Source organism: Epinephelus moara, chromosome 5 (genome assembly GCF_006386435.1).
Source record: "Epinephelus moara isolate mb chromosome 5, YSFRI_EMoa_1.0, whole genome shotgun sequence".
NCBI classification, from domain to species: Eukaryota; Metazoa; Chordata; class Actinopteri; order Perciformes; family Serranidae; genus Epinephelus; species Epinephelus moara.
In genome coordinates, this window is record NC_065510.1 from 39,166,681 (window position 1) to 39,187,846 (window position 21,166).

The window sequence follows — 21,166 nt, forward strand, 5'->3', positions numbered from 1 at the left end:
TAGACACAAGATTTGATTTGTATGTATTTGTGGGACCTTCAAGTATATCATGCACTTACTGGGAATCATCAGACATAAAAAAAATATGCATTTTATTTTTTGGGTTTACTTAATGGCAGACTGCTGTGTCAGGAGCTTTGAACTGACTGTTCTTTTGAAAGGGTTTGATTAATGCTCATTATAGAGACATGTAGGCCTCACACCCTTTTTAGAACATACCCCTGCAAGAAACAAGATGGACTAGTCCTAAGTGAGCCCCTCCTCCTTCCTTTAATGTTCTTCTCAGGCCACTCACCCGGCTCCCACAATCAACAAATACATGGAAGGCCTCAATCCCCACACCTCCTGCTAAAGGTTCATGTTTCTTTGTATTTAAAGCATGTTTAACATTTCTCTCTGTCATTTAAGTCTAACTCAGTTTTTGTCATTGCAGCTTCACACTCTTCTCAAGGTTAAGGTTAATTCTCAAGGGCAGTAAGCTAGATGAAGAAGGCAGGGTTTTGGCTTGTTTATGTTTTTATGTTTTTGGGGTGGTTTTTTGTAACAGGAAACATTAATTTTGGACATTCTTTATATTTCAGTTTCCTGCAAAGTAGGAGACAAATGTAGCCGATGTCAGTAAGCATTTTCTTACTTGCAGCAGAGTGCGTGACACCAGGAGTGCGCGTTCTTTTTAAACATTTGTACCTGGTCGCACTCACATCTTTGGGCTCAGTAACGAAAGTTGTTAACGTGAGTCATTCACGTTCGGTGTCCATACACACTTGTGTACTTGTATGTATTTATAGCACTGTCAACACATTTATAGTTGTTCAATAATGTGACTCCCACAGATTCCACAAAGGTGTAAAGCATCTCGCTTACTATCGTTATGGCAGTTACTTTTAATTTGTATCTTTAAACTTTATGCAGCGCTATCCAGCTGCTAAAACCATTGCATTAGTCCAGTTAGCAGTTCAATTGCTAACATTATTTGTTTAATTATTTTTTGTAATCAGGACCAAGTCGGTCATTTGCTGTTGTTTATGTCCTTGGAGTTTCCTGTTGGGGCAGGAAGCTTTGAACAGAATCTTGGCATCATCTCATCATTCCTGACACAAACTAATTATAGAAGCAAGTACAGTTTTTAAACATGTTAGAGCCATAGTGCGCCTGCAAAATTGTTCTTGAATTGTTTTTAGCTCTTAGTGGCCCACTTGCTGTACTTGCTAACGCACAGTCACAGTTCTAGTTCCAGTGTTTCAATGGAGCTCAGTGATGCATTTTCTTCCTGTGTTCTGGCTAAACCAGAACACAGGAAGATACAACAAATGAAATGGAAATTGGAAATGGATATGTATCTGAAAGTCAGATACTGATCCATTAAAAGTGCTTTCATGTGTACCAGAACCTGTCTAATTTGTCAACCAGTTACATACCTATGAATAAGTGGTATCAGAGAGAAGTGATTTATTTAAATCACGTATCACAGTCTGGATCCTGTACTGGGGAGGCCAACGTGCTTTGGCAAGTTGCACATGCATGTCCATGTACTGCATTCCAACAAGATATGACTTGCACTTTGGGTTTATGATCAACTTTTCCATTGTCTTCTTAACAGCTTTGGATCATGTTGGACAAGATTTGATGAGCAAGATAAACCGCTGAATTATGGTAGCATCTTCCACATTTGACCCAATAATGTGATACTTTAGCCTGAAAGAGACCGTTTGGATGTTCTTGTGAGGAAAGAATGCCAAGTTTTTTGTTTGCTTGGTGTCACAGAGGCTTAAACTTGAGTCCTTCCGCCGCAGGACTGAATCCGTAGTCACCCTATCTTCTAGTTATTTGGAGTTAAAGAGACTTACATGTCTAGTTTGACAGAATCACTGTGACTTTGTGACATTTGACCAGCAACTAACTCAATGGCAAGTCACCTTGGGTTAAAAAAGTTTCTTGCAGAAGCAACGTTCTGAGACTACAAGGATCAGTGTTGCAACGTGAGAGAAAAGGAGTTGTTAAAACCCAGAGAGAGAGAGGTAGACATTTCTCCTTGTCTCCTGTTGTTGATGCCTCTAGCGTCACATAAAGGGATATGTGGAAAATTCCTTCTTATGTATGGTAGCCTGTTTACCAAGTACATGACAATAAACACAATCAAGTCAAGCAATATTTTTAATTATTAAAATGTGCTGGAAGTTGTGTAAGCCCTCTTTTCTTTGCAGTGAAACTGGAGCATGTTGGGATTGTCGACTCCACTTACATGCCATCTTGCGGGACCTAAATTTCACAGAAGGTGCATGATTTTTTTTTACCAAAAGGCAGAGACATAATGGAAGTCTGCCTAATGTTTTGAGTTAGCAGTCAGTGGATAGTATCACAGGAAACAAGCGTGACTTGCCTGTAACAGCATTATCGGGTGTAAATTCAGATCACCTCAGAGACATCAGTTTGTCTGGGCAGGGAATACAATCTGGGAATTGATAATCCTCTGAGTTTGTCAAGCTATCCTGAGAGTTTAAGCACAAGTCTGAATCTATGTGTATCTGTCTTTTTAAAAAAAAAAGATGTAGCTTTTGAGGTGCGCAGCAAATGCCACACCCAGCGTGTGCATACTCATCTGACACGTGTAATGATTGTTTTCTGCATTTCTCCTAGTCACGTTCAGCAGTGCACTCACTGACTTAGCTCACGATAGCCTCATTTCTAAATATGGGCTAATGAGCTTTCTAGAAGATGGAAAAAAGAGAATGAGTTATTTCACTAACACTGATTTTATAGTTTATGTACATATAATGTATAAACTATAAAAAACACAACTTAAACCATAACTGCCTTAATATTAAAACAGTCACCCAGTGCAATTAAAATGGCTGAGGAGTAGCTGTAGCATGTATTACAGGAGTTGATAGATTGAACGAATGGGAAAAAAATAAACAATTTAATAATGTTTAATTTTGGCTTATGTAACATTTTTGTTAAATGTTCTGAAAAATTCTACATCCTGTTTACTGTGCCAACTTGCTGAAACATCAGGCTGATAGTAAAATTGTGATTAAGCAGGGTGGTGCTGCAACCTGATGTCTGATAGAGAATCCAGTTCAGCTAGCTACTGAGAGCTCAGTCTGGCAGCAAACAGCAGGGCTGACGGCCATTTTGAGTTCTGCACAGAATCCAGGCGCAGTAAATGAGGCCGTCTGATGGGGGAGGGGGGATATTGTGCTCTGCGCAGTGTGCAATAACACTGGAATGTGAAGTGCACCAGTGATCGTGAACTTACAACGCTCTATATTTATTTGTTTTTATTTATTTTTTTATGCTGACTTTTGGCGTGATGCTTTTCTCATGTTAAATTGAAAGAAATTCTGACAAAATATCTTCTCACTTGTTTCTACAATCAGGAGTTTATTATCATTGCAGGAAGCATGGTTTTTGATATGAAAGCAGAATAGGACTGACTTACAGTGTTGTGCGTATGCGCCAGCATGTCAGAGTGCTGCTCAGTTTTACATTGTAAAGTGTGCACTCGGCCCAGATCAGTCTCCTAGTGGAGTTGCATTTTTCCATGTACATGTGACAGCCTGCCAGGTGGCAAAATACACATGTCTAAATTAAACATTGTTTGAGGAGGAGGCCTGTTCAGGTGGTTGTGTCAGCTGCAGTCTTGCAGGTCAGCAATGCAGTAACAGAGCTAACCAACTTTACAGCGTAAAACTGAAGCGGCTTGCTCTCATGAGATAGGATTTTAAAGGTTACTTATATGATAACTGGCTTTGCGTTCTGTTCCTGCACTGCAAGCAATAGAGACATTTACCTGCATACAGTATCTACCATTGGAATATGACTGCTTTTTGTGACAGCATTAGAGTTATGTTAACAGACTGATGGATCTCACTAATGCAGTCAGCATTTTAACAGAAAAATGAATCCCTGTGGCTGCGTATTCTTGAGCTCACCTTCACTAAAACATGGGGTGGGAAAATGTATGAAAGCCTCTTTTCTGCAGTTCCATGCCTCTCTCTGTCCGTTGTGCTGGCAAAATAGTTTCCCGTTTCCAGTTTCCTGTGAATCTGTTTCTTCGCCACGTCTTTGTTTGATTGGTCAGCATGTCATGTTTCTAATTGGGTTCTCTTGCTGTCTTGCCTGCAAATAGCTTATTAATCAGCTGATACAGGTTTTTGTACATTGATCCTATAAGCTTTGTCCTAATACTAATGCTAAATAGGAATGTGCATCAACTGTATGAAATAATCATGTCTTAATTGTTTGGGGAAAAAAAAATTTTTTTTGCCAAAATAAAACTGTAAAAAAAAAACTGACATAAATTGGGAAGAAATTATTCCTTTGTAAAGATGTTTTAACAAAGTGAAGTATGACTGTAGTAACATTCAGATGTAACAACATGGCTCTCATTGTTTGATATATACTAGCTTTTTGTGTCCAGATGCGTGGTCAATCAGTTCTTACTAAATGTGGATATACTTCATTGTCATCAACATAATTGTACCTCCAGTTTGATGAAATTTGCAGTAACCTTACAAATATCTCATTTTAAAGCCAAGAGCTCAGTTACAGCATCAGAGATGGAGATAGACTGCTTAATTCAGAGGACCTAAATTTAGGGTTACACTTTCATTTGTATGGTCTATGGATTTCATACATAGTTGATGTTGCCTCCCAAGTTTCAAGCAACAATACAACATTCAGTAAAAAATCCGTCTTTTTTTTTTTTTTATTTCCTCAGGTTGACGAAGAATTCTGTGGTAAATCCATGACTAGGAGCCTTTCGGGGTGAAGGTGAGTTATTCATAGATGATTTAATTAGTGCATGCACCGCATTATTTAATATCATAACACATTTCCTCTTTGCTACTGAATGTAAAATGAGAATTTTACTGCAGCCAAGCACAGTCTCCTGCAGCACAGAGCTTTAATGCATTTCTAATTGTGTTTGACTCCCATAAATAGAAGTTTAAATCTTTACAGACATGCATGCATATAAAATGAATCTAAATGAAATGAATACATATGAAATATGACAACTAGCTTCAACACTACAATGTGTGCAACAGTCAGAACTATGTACGGAAAATCCTTCAGGTTTTGCATAACCTCTTTACTGCTGCCAACACAGCCTCGATCCGCCCGCTCTGATTCGCTGAGGGTTGAACCAATAGGAAGGTGGGGGGATGGGAGGAAGGTTGGGTTGCTGCTATTAACTTCAATGTCATTTCTGTTCTCTGGATCGGGACTTAGGTAAACATGAAATCCATGGTTTAATAGGAAAATTAAGTAAAGGGGCATTTGTCATAGCAGTTAAAGCTTTTTCTGACTGACAGGCAAAAGTCCTTCTGGCTTACTGAGCTGCACCTTCACTGTTGTCAATGCAGGACAGATAGAGCAATGTGTAATCAGGCAGTCAGGATCTTTCTGATTTGGCTTGGGTACTGAGTCAAATTTTAGTAAAGAAACAGGCTGTTGGGGAACCAAACAGTTAGGTATGCAGATCTCTGTGAAAGAAGAACCCTCTAGAAAAGAACAAACAGGAAAGCCATAGGGCTCCACAGTGACCTCTAGTGTTTGCTCTGAAACTCTGCAGTCATTTCTTTACTATGCAGTGCGTAACGTCCAGGACAGGTTCATAAGCGGAAGAGGCTGTGCTGCTTACTCTTGCAGCTATCACTACGGTTTGTAGATCTTTCCCATATGCATCATGCCATTTGATAGCATCTAATCTCTCCTTGTCACTCCACAGACAGCAATGGAAATTGTTGTGACTGAGGAGAAGAAGAAGATTTTCCGTGCTAGGAAAACCATGAAGATCAGTGATCGACAGCAACTGGAGAGTCTTCACAGCACTCTGTTGACAGCAGCTCCAGGTTTGTCTGACACTTCTCCGCCACCCCTAATGAACGGCACACACAAAGAGGATGGACAAAAAGCGGGGGACAAAGAGCAAAACAACATCTCGGACTCAAACTCCCCACAAGCTACATCCCCTGCTTCTCCTGCTCCTTTCCTGTCCCTAAATCTATCCCCTTCCCCAGCTTCTTCACAAAGTCCAAAAGAAAAGGAAGAAACTCCTACTTCTCCGGCATCACCATTCCATTCTCTGAACTTTGAACTTAAAAAGATGGAGGAGGAGGACGAAGAGGTGAATGAGGAGAAGAAAAGTTTGCCATCTTCCTCACCGAAGGAGTCCGTTACACCAGCTTCAACAGAATCCAAGGAAAACCAGGAAACAGACACTGAGGCGACTCCAGAAACGGAAAAGAAAGAGGTAAATTCTTTGAATTTTTTAGGAAATTGTTAATGACATATAGCGGATTTGCTCAGACTGCCAGGGTTAATGCTAAAGTGTGGATAGACTGAGAGTCCAGAAACCGTTTAACTAATCAATGTTTAATTTTGCTCTTACTCAGGAGGCTCAGACTACTACAGAGGACCCAGCTGTGGATTTGTTGAAGGATTCTGTGAAAGGTTTGGCTCCATGTTCGCCTGTACCACCTCCAGTATCTGACTGCACAGAACCAATGGATACAGATAGTGACACTACAAAGGCCAAGGACTCTGGGGCCTCCACAGCCAAAATGAAAGATGAAAAGCCTTCTCCCCCCAAATCTCCCACTACCACTGATTCCTCTCTTCCTTGTCCTTCCCCGTCTCATCCAGCTCCCTCTTCTAAGGATCTAAAACAAGAAAAGGAAATCAAAGAGGACAACATAAAAGAAAAGGAGGATAAAAAAGAGGGTGCGAAGAAAGCATCAGTAAAAGAGGAAAAGATGGAGGTGGACTCTGTGAAAGTCGAAATCAAAGTGGAAAAAAATGAAGTTGGACAAACAAGAAAGCCATCTCGGCCATCATCCACTCCACCATCTAATACAGGTATGAGAGAGTGGACACTGTGCCTGATAGCTTCAGGGTAATTGCTCCATATTGATTGAGTTTAGTACAAATTCAAAGGAAATTAACCAAAATTAGTCACATTAGACATCAGTCAAAATTTTATACAGGCAGAGTTTTATGTTCTTGTTCTCAATGTGTCAATGTTGCCCCAAAATGGATGGCAATGGAAATTTTATGATTCTATTACACAAAGACTCTTTTGCAGTTGAAGGCTGTGTTACATGATAATAAGATGCCATTTCAATCAGTATTTAAACAATGTCTTTTGTTAGATCCTCCATGCTTGGTAAATACCCTTGACCTTTTAACTCCATGACCACACAAAAATTTGTAGTCTACAATCCCAAAATGAGATTCCCGAGTGATGTAACTTGACGTTGTCGTTAGGCTTGACAAAGTTGTTTCGACAGGCTGTAACTTACTCCCTCTGATTCATAAATTGATTTTGATAAAATCAAGCTTCATTTAACAATTTTACAAAATATTTTGCAAGTCTGTAAGTTTAATAAATCAACCGTTAAGGATGTTAAGAACACTTTTATGTTGTATTAATTGGCAAGTATTACCAAGATCAAGAAAATAAGGGAGATGTAGGTGTTTGCACTTTGAAGCCAGAAAATGTACCTCGATCTTCAGAAAATGATTTCTGATGATTTTGAGTTTTTGTGGTGAAAGGAACTAAGCATAAAGTAATGAATACGGGTGAGACCATCCCAAGGCACCAGAACTTGTAAGACTGAATCAGAGTTTCAATTCCTTTTAACTTAGAATTGATGCATTTAATGTGTGTAATTTTCATATAAATTGGACATTTATGAGTGTGTACCCCCACAGTGCTCAAGTGATGTCAGGGCTTTATTAAAAGGTAGCTAGACTGTAAGCAGCAGATGTCCAAGAAAAAAATCCTAATGTAGCGAGGTGGAACACCAAAAGTGAGTGAATATGGAGTTGGCTTTGACTCTCACTTTAGTGGGCGAATGTATTTACAAGAGTACCTGACAATCCTGCATAGTATACCTTCAGTGTAAATCAAAATTTACCAATTTGGGGAAAAAGACTACGTGGCAACATTTTGTATTGACAAGTACTTTACATTACATTATTGCTGCTAGAAAATAATGTAATTTTTTGAGTGTTTTCTTTGAGAAATCTGTTTTGCATGTTTTATTTACTGAGAAAACAGAATAGTGCCAGAAAGCATAAAAGATATAGAGCAATGAATGGCAACCATTGGGTACTAGTTGGTGTTTGTCTGTGTTTCCTGAGCAGTGCAAGAGGAGAAGGGCTCCACCTCGGGACTGAAGCGCACTCTATCAGTAGGCTCTGAAAAAGATGGATCATCTGTTAAAAGAGAGGGGAAGAGGCCTAAGATGGAGCGTGAGGAGTTGGAGGCACAACTGGAACTTAAGATCACTGCAAAGGCTGGCAGTCACCATAAACTTGAAAAGGTTTGTATGCAATTATCCTGCAGCACAGATTGATTTCTTAAAATCTAAGCCAACTGCTTTGATGCCAGTGAATACTTCATAACTTAATCTAAACTTTTACCCCTTAACCTGATTTTCCCAGATTGTGCAGCAGCTGGTAGAAGAACGGTTGAGGGCCTTGGAGCAGACCTTTTTCGACAAACATTTCCAAGAGTTGAAGGACAGAGTAGACAAAATTGACTGTACCACCAAACACCAAACCGCCATTAGCACACTCCAAGTAAGTAGATGGTAATACTGCAATGTGAATGTCTGTAGGAAAACACATGCAGCAAAGTAAAATGCTCTTTGGCTGATTCGTACTGTGTAGTAAAGCAGTTGCTTAAATTAACTTTCCACAGTTTGCAAAGCCCAAATCTTAAGTCCCTCTCTCTCCACCATTTGTTTAGGCCAAGATAAACCGACTAACCAAAAAGTTTGGAGAGGCCAATCAGGCGTCAGAGAACAAAAGGAAACAGAAGGTAAGAAATATGTTTCCTTTTGTTACATGCTAATACCTTTTCAATTTGTATGCAAGTGACTGTGCTTAAGAATGTTCTGACAGCATGCTGTCTGATTTCCTCAGGCGCTTGCTGCTGCTACTGCCGCCACCGCTGCTGCTGCTAATGCTGCTGCTGCTGCTGCCAAGACTGCAACTGTTGCAAGTATCCCTCAAGTTCAACGGTAAGTGTTAAGAGCAATTTCTCCTCTAAATCCCAGTCAACCATACCATGTGTGTTAACTTTTTAATATAGAAATTGGGTTCTTAGGGTTTTTTGGAAGTGATTTGTATCACTTCACTGCAAGCTCACAAGTTAGCTTAACCATTTCATTCTGTGACAAAGTTCACAGTATAGATGTATTGAAACATGTTATTTTTTAATCATACAGCAGTCTGTGCACTTTGGTATTTTGTGTGAATATAATTTGGCCTTTGTATGAACGTGACAATACCGGACTGAAGCCAGTACTACACACGGAGCCGTTCACAGCATGAATAGTTGACATTGTCCCAGGTTGCTATCTGTAATTACTAGAGACTGAATTTAAATCTAATAGACAGAATAAAGAATCCCTACATCCTCCAAATCCATACCGTTTTGGAAACCCAAGATTCAATGTCCCTTGTTCGGTTTGTCAGGATCAACTTTTTAACTTTTAACATCCAAATATTTCTTAAGACTGGTTTGGAAATAACAAACACAGTCTGTGTTTTGCACCTGCAAAGTAACCCCGCGTGGGTCCAGGTCCTGAGTCTTGTGACGTTCTACAATGTGAAGCCTGAGCGTTTCCTCAGGCAGTGCAGAGTGTAGTTAAAACTGCACCTCTCCTCCCAACAGCGTGCTCCGTCGGCAGACAGTAGAGCCGCAGCCTGAGGAGCCTGGAGAGGGAGTGGCGCCCTCTGTTGGCAAGACTCGTGTACTGTCTGTCAAGAAGGAGAAGGAAGAGGAGGAAATAGAGGAGGAAGAGGACAAAGATATGTCACGTCATATTGCCATGGCAAAAAAGCTGGCAGAATACCATGAAGGAAGATGCAGAGCAGACATAAAACTCCGCACAATCAGTTCCCACTTGGAGCAAGTGCTGTACCACAACTGCAAGAGAAGCTCAGGGAATCCCAGGCCTGACCGCTATGCATCTTATATTTTCCGCTACCTAGTCCCATACGACATCTACTGTGAATGGGTCGCAAAGGTCAACTATGTTGGATTAATGGGCAAGGAAGCACTGCCCGGAAACTTGAGGAGAACAATGAGGATGTACATTGAGCAGCGATTCCCTCTACTATCTTGTGACAGCTGGAGAGAGATTCGTGACGTTATCAATGAAATACTGCGAGTGAAGAGGAGACCTGAATTTTTTCGAGAATATCATGAAAGTACTGATGCGTCATTTTGATGGTCTCATAATACAGGAAAAGAAGCATACTGGGACAATTGTCATTATGCATCATTAAAATGATCAAAACATTACTTCTAAATAGCATTCATTGCACCTAGATTCTTAAGAGTGTTCACTGAAACTGAATTTCATATTGAAAGGGATATGAGTACCTGATGACTTGTACACAAAACATGGAATTGGCTTGAAAACAAACTATACTTACACACTGATAAATGCTTTAACGAAAACCTCTGACATGTACTTCAATTATAAGGTGGAATCTCACCACAAGTTGTTCAAATATGACTGTATGAAATTGAATAAAAGGGTATGTCAGCACCTAATCACATTCAGTCGTCCTCCATTTGTGGACATAAACAGCTCTAAGCATAAGAAATCTTTCTAAACAGGCCAGTCCGTACTTCCATGGAGGTAAAGCAGATTCCAACAACTGTTTCTCCGTCCAGCACAGTTGGTGAGTAGCAGGTTTTCCTTTATGCTGGATGTTGTGTTGGTCTCTTACCTTAAATAGAATAACCCAAGGCTCGATGGTTGTGGGTTTTGAATCTTGGTCCTGTTTCTTTTCATATGGAGTTTGCATGTTCTCCCTGTGTTCATGTGATTCTGTCTGAATGATGTAGTTTCCCCCAACAGTGCAAAGAAATTTCTTAAAAGACCAAAACCAACAATGAACTGATCCAACTAACAAGTATTGCATGTGTAGCCAAACATGGAGGGACATGTTCCTTCATTACCTTTAACATCAGTGCTGCAGTTTAGTTTGAGTTAATTCAATATTTGTGTCCTGCTGCAGTTAATTCTCACTTAACATACGGAATCTGTGGCTAAAATTAAACCCCATCAGTTTACTATTGTTTGAGTAATGTTTCCAAAAACAACAGTGCCCAGCTGTCATAGGAAATTGCTTTGCCTTTAAAAAAAATTAAAGTGTACATTTGTGACACGGTTTATAAAAGTTGTTTTCAATAGGAACGAGAGGCACAGAGCTCAGTGTTTCCCATAGATTGATTTGGCTCGTCCACCAGTTACTAATTTTGTTCCTGTCTTTTTTGTTCTTTTTACAATGGCTAAAATCTTATTTCATCGTAGAGCTGCATGCAGCACATTGATTCGCTTAGCCCCTCTTTTCATTGCTTCAGCTCTCTCTCTTTCTTTCATCATCAGACCACAAATCAAATGAGCCGAGAATTAGCTAGCTAACCAACACACAGTCCCAGACAGACCTTTAGTTAGCAGCTGTGGCAACTCAAATTCAGCCAGTGCAAACCCCAATGCCATGGGTCACAGCACCAGTGCTTGGTCTAACCTGTGTAACAGCAGCAACAGAAAGTTTGCTGATCCTTTTGATGAGTTGGGGCAGTTCAGGATCAGATCTTCTGGCTGAATTCGAGTGCTAACAGAAGATCTGTGCCCAGGCCCCCCACGCCGTTCAACTACCGCCACAATTACTAACTCATTGTTGGTTTTGGTCTGGGATTTATTGACAGTGATGGACATAAAATCTGCCAACCTTACCCTTTAAGTGTCCTGTAGCGTTTGCATGCGTGGGAGTGAATTTGTTTGCATACCAGGATAGGTTTTACCTGCCATGACTGTTGCAAGCAATAAATAATGGATACTTATAATGATGACTAATCTGCTCCTTTTTTCTGCACCCGTTAGCAGACTTTAAAGGGTAACTTCAGTATTATTCAACCTGGACCCTGTTTTCCCAGTATTAAGTGAGAGGGCTGCAGCCAAATGTAAACACTGAGGGTATGTGCGCTCTGGTAATTTATGTTGAAAGAAAGGTGCTTGTTTTTGCCACTGACAGGCTTAGATTATTATCTAAGAGTCTGACAACACCATGGAAAGGATCCATACAGAGATAGACTTTTTTGTGAGAGATAAAGATCCTTTTTGTTTAGCCAGACACAGCCGTGAAATCACCATAACCAAACCTGCCAGATGCCATTAAAATAAACAGTAATTTTATCATAATGAAACGCGTTTCCAGTTCAGTTGATGGAACCAAATAAACCTCTCAAAAAACGTCTTTGTTTGTCTTTACACTGTTTCAAAAATGATCATCTCTGGTTTGATTGAAATAAACCCTTAACAGTGTCTCTATACATGCTAAAATTACAGCTTGTTTAACTGGAGTGTGGTGGATTTGGTGATAGTGATTGAGGGGCTGTATCTGGTTAAACAAAATGGATCTAACTCTTCAATAAGAAAGTCTATCCCAGTAGGATCCTTTCCATAATGTTGTCAGGCACTTAGTATACCAAACTGAGCCTGTCGGTAGCAAAAACAAACCTTTATAATGGACGTAAATTTAAGGTGCGGACATGCCCGAGTGGTTGCATTGCAGCCTATTTTGGAGCGCCGGTCTTGCTCAGTTCTGGACTTCAGAAATAGGTGTTCCCATTTGTCACTTAGACACAAAACCTTTGGAAAACAGGTCCAGGTCAAAAAATATTGAAGTTACCTCTAAGCAATGAGGAGCATATGGGGAGCACAGACTGCACTTCATTTTAAAATCTCCATAAAACTTCCTGTTACATTCTGAAACAAGCCATTTTTCTTATTTTCCTCAGCAAATCCAGCCCCACTAGCCCCACCAGCTTCTGCCACAGGTCCAGTCCATACATCCACCTCCACTGCCATGGTCTCGCAGGCCCCCATCCTCCAGCTGATCACCTCCACCTCTAATGCTGGCAATACCTTGGCCACTGGCATCACCACTCAGAGCCCCACAGGCACCCTGCTGCTAAAGACAGCCTCCGGGAGCAGCATGGTGGCTGCGGGCCAGCCGCTGCTTATCCAGCTGCCTTTATCAATGGCTAATGGCCAGCCAGGCACGCTGGTCAACATCCCTGTCTCCTCTTTGCCTGCAGCCAGCTCACTCAGCAAGGCCAAAACCACTGCTTCCACCACTACTTTTATACTCAAGCCTGCTCCCGTTACTACAACTTCATCAGCCTCTACCCCAGCTGTTGCCACTGCCCCAGCACTCCAGGCCTCCACTGGCCAGATGTCCTCTGCCCAGATCTCTCTTGCCCGTGCTGTGTACCAGGGTGGCGCTGGGGCAATAACCACACCCAATGCAGGGGTATCCGTGACCACAGCCAGGACACCGGCTCAGTCTGTGTCTGTAGCAGGAGCTATGTCTTCAGCCTCTTCACCTGCAACCTCTGGGCCGGCAGCAACAGGTTCCACCGCTCCAGGACCGCCTCAAGGGACGTCTCTGACATCAAAGACAGGTGGGGGTCTACTTTGCTTGGCATGGCTGTTGTCTTTAGCAGTCAACAGCTCGTAAAACTGAAGTCGTCAGTCATTCGGCTAGTCCCAAACATGTCTGATTGGGAAGTTAAGATTTAACACTTGGCTTTCCTTGGTTTATATGAGGTATATTATTATCACCGGTAAATTGTGTTGCCTGATACATCATCTTCGCCTTGGCCAAAAAACAGTGTGGTGTTGCTGGCTTTTTCTTTTCTTGAAGTTATCTCAACATTTATCTTTTTTTCTCCTCTTTTTTTTTCAGATAACCAAGCTACAGGATCCACTCCATCCAAAGCAGCTGCTCCAGCGGCACGACCCAAAGGCTCTGTCATCGATCTCACAGAGGATGATGATGATGTACAAGGTAAGGTTAAAAGACACCTCCCTCCCCCATACAGTAAAACTCATTTTTATACCTGACTATGCTCTGTAATGAAAAGTGGCTGTTTGTCTAATTATTTTGTACTTCCTGTTATATCCAGTGACAGGTGTGAAGAATGCCACTGTTGCAGCTCCCTCACCCACCCAGCGTACTAACCCGGTCACCAGCATTCCCAACAGTAAGTCCACCACATTGTATTGAGGGAATGAAAGAGTTATTTTATTTATTTTTTAAGATATTTTTTGGGGCTTTTTAGCCTTTAATGTATAGGACAGACAAGCGTGAAGGGGGGAGAGAGAGGGGGAGTGACATGCAGCAAAGGGCCACAGGCTGGAGTTGAATCCGGGCCGCTGCGGCAACAGCCTTGTACATGGGGCGCCTGCTCTACCACTAAGCCACCGGCACCCCATGAAAGAGTTATTTTGGCAGTTGGGAGAAATTTTCCTCAAGGGCTTTCCACCAGAAAGGGATCTCTTGGTTAAGGTTAGAAAAAAAGTATACAATTATAGATTTCTGTCAGAAAAGGCATTCTGGGAGAAAGCCTACAAGGAAAACCTCTCCTATGTGTATTATTTTGTGCCTGTATGTGATAATGTTACAAACACTTAAATCATGGCTCTAACCTTAATGCTGGCTGTTGGGCACAATGATGATGATGATGATTTATTTAAAATTTATATAAATTTAAAAAAACATAATTAAAGTGATTAAGTGTATATATTTGGTGTTTTACATGTGAATTATACATCTGTATTTTTTTCTTGTGCTCTGCCCTCAGGTGCAGGAGCAAGGTCGTCCCCGCAAAGCAATCTGAACTCTCCCAGCAATCCTCAGTTGACAGTCCACCACCGCCCCCCACTGGTGAGGATTTATAACTGCATTTTACATGTTTTGCTCAAATGTAGTTGTCCAATTCTATAACTTGTATATCAAGTCTTTGGTAACTGTTATTTGCACATGTTATGAAATGTGAAATCTACGGATCCTGATAGGTTGCATATAAGGGTACTGGTAGACCAATTTAAAACACATTTCTGACTGTAAAAGCTTCATCTGACAGCTGTTTGGAAGTTGAGAATTTATTTATCTCAGCATATGAGAAACTCTCCCCATCACCCCTCTAGACCCACTTTCTATATGAGTGATTACTGGGTACTTTTTATATTAATCAAGAATTAGTGGTCATAATCATGTCTAACCTGTTTTGCTAGAGGAACAATTCATGACAATAATTTTCTCTTTTTCAGGACTCTCCAATGAAATCCCGCACTGTAACCACTAGTACACCAACCCGGGGCTCAAGCACGGCACTGCCACCTCTCCCTGCTGCACCCGCACCTCCACGCTTACCCCCAGAGGCTGAGAGGACCTCACCTCCTCAGCAACCTCAACTGAAGCTAGTGCCAAGCCAGACCGGTATAGTGCTGTCCTGGTGTGTGGCAGAAACTGATCGGACCTGTGCAGCTGTAGACAGCTATCACCTCTATGCCTTCCATCAAGACAACTCTAACAGCAATGCAGCGCAGCAGCATTGGAAGAAGATTGGGGAGGTGAAGGCCCTTCCTCTGCCTATGGCCTGTACACTGACCCAGTTCCAGCCTGGCTCCACTTATCATTTTGCTGTTCGAGCCAAAGACATCTATGGGCGCTTTGGCTCCTTCTGTGAACCTCAGTGCACAAATGTCACCAGTTCCAGCTCTAGCTGAACACTTAAGGAATGGAAACCTTTTTTTGCATTTAAAAGTCCTTGACTTCCTTTACTTCTTTTTGTGTTAGGAACTCAAATATTGTGCATTGAACACATACAGTATCTGTAAATATCTCTCTACATAACAACTGGACTTCTGACTGACTTGGAGAATTGAAGCGGCAAACAGTTGGTTTTGTCTGGTTAATGTATGTAATGTATTTTCTGTGACTCAAGCTGTTCTATATAATTCAATGACATTGCCCCCCCCTACCAAGTCAGATATTTATGTTGTTGTCTCCTGTTACCCTGATTCGGACGTCATTTGCTTTACTTGAGAATAGGTGACAGGACTGTTCGTGTAAACACAGAATTGCACAGAAATGTATAAATGTGTGGTAGAAACTGAATGATAACTTTTGTAAGTTTTGTCTGGTGACCAGACTTTGACAAACACAATAAAAGGTTTTATTAAAGTCTAGGCTCACTAATTTTGTAACTAATTTCATCTTGCGTTTCTTTGGTTCATTGTACTGATCTTTATTCGAGCTGTCCCTCAGTCACATATTTTTAGCAAGCCCTTAATGGTCTGGCTCCATCTTACATTGCAGACCTTCATTCATTTGGTTCAATTCCACCTTGAATGTAAGTGCCCCACAGAGATATTGCCACCTTGGTAACAGGATACAAAGATGTCTGTGACATAAGTCTCGTGTTTTACCAGTTCCAAACGGATATACAGCGCTGTGCACAGAAGAAACCAATACTTTTTATTTCTCTTGCATGGTGATCTACATAATTGGGCTGATCTGCTGCAGCTTTGTTTTCCTCGGGAATCTCACAGCTGCTCTACATAGTATCTGGCAGCCAATGATGAACCACAGGACTGCCAACATTAGTAGTTACAATTTGAGTTCCCTGTGAAGGCGTAGACCTCTAGTGGTGCTAGGAAGCTGTTTTCTTATGAGTGGGACCCCGTTTGTTTATCTCGTGCAATTGCACATGCATGCGGGTGACATGACACACAGTCCTAACAATGGTGTACCAATTCTATTGAAATGGAACAGTTGGCAGTAACATGCTAAGATATGCTTCAATGCACCAGCAAAGACGAGGGTAGATGACCGGTAATGCTAACAACTGCTTACCTGTCTAGAACTGGTATTGTTAACAACATCTTGGCTTTCCCACTTGTACTGGAATGTGGCCACTTGAGTGTGACGTCATTCCGAACTCCAGCCTCCAACTTCAGACTTAAATGCAGCATTACATACTTAAAAAAATGAGCACCTCAATAATATACACAATACATTTGGGTGAGAAACACTCAATGTAAACATACATTTTGTTTGTTTACAGTAAAAATCTAGGACCTCTTTAATTACAGTTATGTTTCAATTTGTTGCACACAGACTACAAGAAGACGTCAGCGTCGAGCATACTGGTGCATTTCTCATTTTAACTCTACTCATTTCTCAACTGCAGCAGAGGAGCAGAGGAGGAAAGCAAGTACATTGGTGAGCGTGAAATCAATCAAACCTGCAGCACTCGATTAAGTGCCGACCTCGACTTAAAGTAACATAGCCTGTTAACCATATCTTCTATAGTCAACATTGTTATGGAAAGTATATGCATCCAAAATCAAAAGGAACATGAATCTTGGTGCCATTATTGTGCACAGCAAGTACTGCACATTTATAGCTTACAGTTCAGAAGAAACATACCTTTGAAAAGTAAATGTTAGCCCTGATGGTGGCACTAATAGGCTGTTTTGTCTGGGTAGCTTGATCACAGAAAACCTGTTCAATTGAAAATTGAGAGTTTCATCTGATGGTGGTGCTAGAGCAACAACATTGTCCAGATATTTAAACCTGTTAAATATTTGGGCACATCCTCCTGAACCTGGTGGGAGACGCTCAGATCAGAGGGGTATTCCAGAGAATCCATAAGGGGGCTGTGACCAAAGGGAAGTCACAAGGTCTAGATGGTTTACCACATGAGCTTTATTTGTCCTTTTGTCCCCAGTTGAGCCCTTTTGTAACGGGTTGTGTTAGGACCCAATTGCAGCACACAGGAAACCAGGAACAGTTGGTAGTGATGTTTAATGTCACATTCAGCAGGTACAGGGCAGGGCAGGTTAACAGCACACAGTACAGTTCAACACTCTAGCAAAGTCTCTCCACAAATTTTCTGGTAACCTGGCAGGTCTGGCTGGGTGAACCAGGCTGGGAACCAAGGGTTGTGACGTTTGCCAAAACACACACCGTTAATTCAATTCCAGGCAGCAGTACTGTGGAGGAGCGGGCAGGAGACATAGTCGTAGAGGCTGAAGATCGACAATCAGGCAAGGGCACAGCAAGCAGACGAACCAGTAGGAGACAAGTAGGTCGAGGCCAGGCAAAATCAAGAGGTGAGTACTCACAGGACGCACACACAATAGCGACTGTGGCGACATGTTGATCTCATGATCGCAGGAAACAACAGGTAAGAAGATGGGAACACTCGCACTGTAGCGTCGTCGTCGGATGGTAATGCCAAGCAGCCACAAGCAAACAGGAATCAGGGGCGCAGAAGCAGATCTAGGTCAATGACAGAAGGCTTGTGCATTTTGCGGGAATCAGATGAGACAGGTAGGTGAAAGGCAGGCCGGCTCGGCAACGGGAAATAAGGAAAGTTACTGGAGAATGGCATAAAACAATCTGGCGAGGAGTGTCTATGAGGCTGGGGTACATATACTGGCTGTGTGTAATCAGGAACAGGTGAACTGGGTTGCCTTGATGAAGTGGGCATGACTGATGCTGAGGAGCGGGAAAAAAGGGGGAATGGAAATTTACTGAGTAGGAGCTAGGTGAATGGGCATGCATAAGTGAGCAGGTGACCAGTGATGCAAAACTGTGACACCTCTTATTCACAAAATGATTTATTCTGCTCTTAAAAGACTCCTTCTCTTGTAACAATAACATAGCTTTTATTTCGCTCCTTCTGAAAAATGGCAAGGACCCAATTGTCTGCTTAAATTACTGCCCCTGCCAGTTTTGAACACAGATATGTCAAAACACTAGCTTCTCAAGTGGAACCATTTATGATATATCTGGTACATGAGGACCAAATGGGCTCATCAAAAATCCTCTTGCCTCGGACAACGTTCAAGGCCTCGTCTGTGTTATGGAATATTTAATACTGCAGAAACATCTGTGGCAGGAGCAGGGGTTATTTTTATGCAGTATTGTCGACAACGCCAGCCAGGGGAATTTCAACCCCAGGTAATTTTTAGAACACATAACCACTTTAGGAATTTAAAGGTCACATGGTGTGGACAAAGCCACAGAGCCAAAACAACTGTGCTACAAAAACACAAACAAAAGTGATAGTGAAGTAAAACCAATCAATACAAAGACAAGGACTGGAGTGTAGAGTATGGAGACAGAGACATACAGTAACTGTGGAAACAAAACCCCATAGAGACAGAATGAGGAGTTGTGGAGACACGTAGAGACAAAACAGCAGTTTCACTCTGGAGGCTGGGACTATGGAGCAGACCACCACTGTGATGCACAGTCTTGTAAACAAGTGACGGCAAAGTGCATGGAGAAATTAAAATTACCAACTAGAAGTTAAACTTGATATTAAAGTAGGCTAATGCAGATTTGCATATACGTACAAGAGAGCGAAGATGTTGCTTTTCGGACAAAAGGAGGGTGAGAGCTGCCAGACCGTTGCTCATCACTCTTGATGACGGAACAGAGACCAAGGCAAAGTTACGCTTAGCTGCAGGCCATATAGAAGCCACCTAAGGTTAGCAACAAAAAACACACCAGCCTACCTCCACAACAGTGAAGATGCATTAAGCAAAGGCTAGAAGCAGAAAGTATCAATCCGGATATACTGCAAGACAATGAGCCAGGTCCACCGCATAACAAGGAGTGTAGGCAAATATAAAAGCAATGACACACACTGAATAATATATTCCTTACGATCTCTGAAAATGACACTAACATGGAAGCTAGGCAGGAAATGTACACCAAAGCAACAGTCACTCGGCTGTCCAGCAATTTGCTAATTTTTTAATTGCTTACAATACCAGACACCATGTATCTCATCACCATGTATGCAGATGATATACTGATCTTTATTCGAGCTGTCCCTCAGTCGTATGCCCCGCTTCCCACATATTTTTAGCAAGACCTTAATGGTCTGGCTCCATCCTACATTGCAGACCTCTTAACCCCCTATTCTACCCCCAGGTCCCTCAGGTCAGCTGACCTGGCTGTTCCACGCTCCAGTCTTAAGCCCAGGGGTCATTGTGCCTTTGCTGTGTCTGCCCCCAAACTGTGGAACACTATCTCCCTCCCAATCAGATTGGCCCCCTCCATTGACTCTTTTAAGTCAAGGCTCAAAACCTACTATTATTCATTACATTTGAGTCCCCTTAACGTGGCTTTCTCCGATGCCTGCCTGTGTATGTTGTGTTTCTAAATGTGTGAGCTGTGTATCTAACGGTTATGTTGCCACTCATGTATGTGTTTTTAGCATCATATTTCTTTTGTACAGCACTTTGGTCAAAATCAGTTGTTTTTAAATGTGCTTTATAAATAAATTTGAGTTGAGTTGAGAATTTCAGCCAGATCTCTGGATACAAAGTTAACCAGGGAAAATCTGCCCTATTGCCCTTTAATACCTCTAATAGACATTTGGCTACATTATTAAACAAATCAGTTGTCCAGAACCTTATATATTTAGGGGTCTTCATACACACATCAGTTACAAGCAAAACTGAATGGGAGCCTGATTTTGTGGACCCACAGAATATGGGAGATGTGATGTTTCCCTACTGAGAGAATGACAATTCACTCCCCTTTCTTGTTCTCTGGAACCAGGTGGTTCAGAGATTCTTTGGGAGGATTTGGCTCTGGGGAATTTAGGAAATGGTGAATTGCACACAAAACTTTGGAAAACAGGTTGCCACAAAGAACTGAAGGAGACATACTGTGGTGAGGCTCAAAAACAGAATAGAGCAACAGAAACTAAAGCAGGTTCTGACAGAAGGTAATCCAGACACTGACTGTGGTACGGCTACAGGATTTAACAGAGAAACAGATTTTGAGGGGCCTGAGTGTTGAAGATCAGGGGATATGAGCTGTAGGTTACAGAGAAGTTCAGTTCCAGTGATTGAAGAGTTGAAGTACATGAAACCAAGCTGATTGCAATAGAGCACAGTCAAGTGGGAGGCAATGAAGATAGGCCACCTTGATGACTGCTAGTGTGGCATCTAGTTGACTGTAGGGGTGGCCAGCTTGAGGAGTGGTTGATGGTGGAGAGACTGATTTACTGGGTTGCATCAATGTAAGCCCTGGAAGATGACAAGGCAGGACTGGAACTTATGTTGCCACTCCTGCTGATCCACTGAAAGGTTGACTGGTTCAGAATCTGACTTAATAAGGTAGGTTTCAGGTGTAATCCCTACCTATAAAGTCTTCGAACTCCACCTCTGGAGGATTTTTTATTCATCCCAGGAGAGAGGTTGAAGTGGTAGCCAGAGTGTTATCTATCCCTGTAATGACACCAAACTAACGA

General features: G+C 41.7%; 1 protein-coding gene across 4 annotated transcripts in view; it reads left to right on the top strand.

Annotated features, from left to right (window-relative positions):
- Window positions 1–16,068, top strand: part of atf7ip (activating transcription factor 7 interacting protein) — a 36,929-nt gene extending 20,861 nt beyond the window's left edge. The window contains exons 2-15 of one of the 4 annotated variants that reach the window (XM_050043994.1): window positions 4,724–4,776; window positions 5,735–5,858; window positions 6,027–6,259; window positions 6,402–6,864; window positions 8,155–8,333; window positions 8,455–8,592; window positions 8,762–8,833; window positions 8,938–9,035; window positions 10,646–10,710; window positions 12,836–13,501; window positions 13,786–13,887; window positions 14,006–14,083; window positions 14,684–14,766; window positions 15,153–16,068. In XM_050043994.1, the coding sequence (XP_049899951.1) occupies window positions 5,741–5,858; window positions 6,027–6,259; window positions 6,402–6,864; window positions 8,155–8,333; window positions 8,455–8,592; window positions 8,762–8,833; window positions 8,938–9,035; window positions 10,646–10,710; window positions 12,836–13,501; window positions 13,786–13,887; window positions 14,006–14,083; window positions 14,684–14,766; window positions 15,153–15,611 (2,754 nt within the window). In that variant the 5' untranslated portion in view covers window positions 4,724–4,776; window positions 5,735–5,740 and the 3' untranslated portion in view covers window positions 15,612–16,068. Of the gene's footprint in view, window positions 1–276; window positions 355–4,723; window positions 4,777–5,734; window positions 6,260–6,401; window positions 6,865–8,154; window positions 8,334–8,454; window positions 8,593–8,761; window positions 8,834–8,937; window positions 9,036–10,645; window positions 10,711–12,835; window positions 13,502–13,785; window positions 13,888–14,005; window positions 14,084–14,683; window positions 14,767–15,152 lie in introns of those variants that run through there. The other 3 variants (XM_050043995.1, XM_050043993.1, XM_050043992.1) reach the window with 3 other exon arrangements.
- Window positions 16,069–21,166: the final 5,098 nt, after the last annotated feature.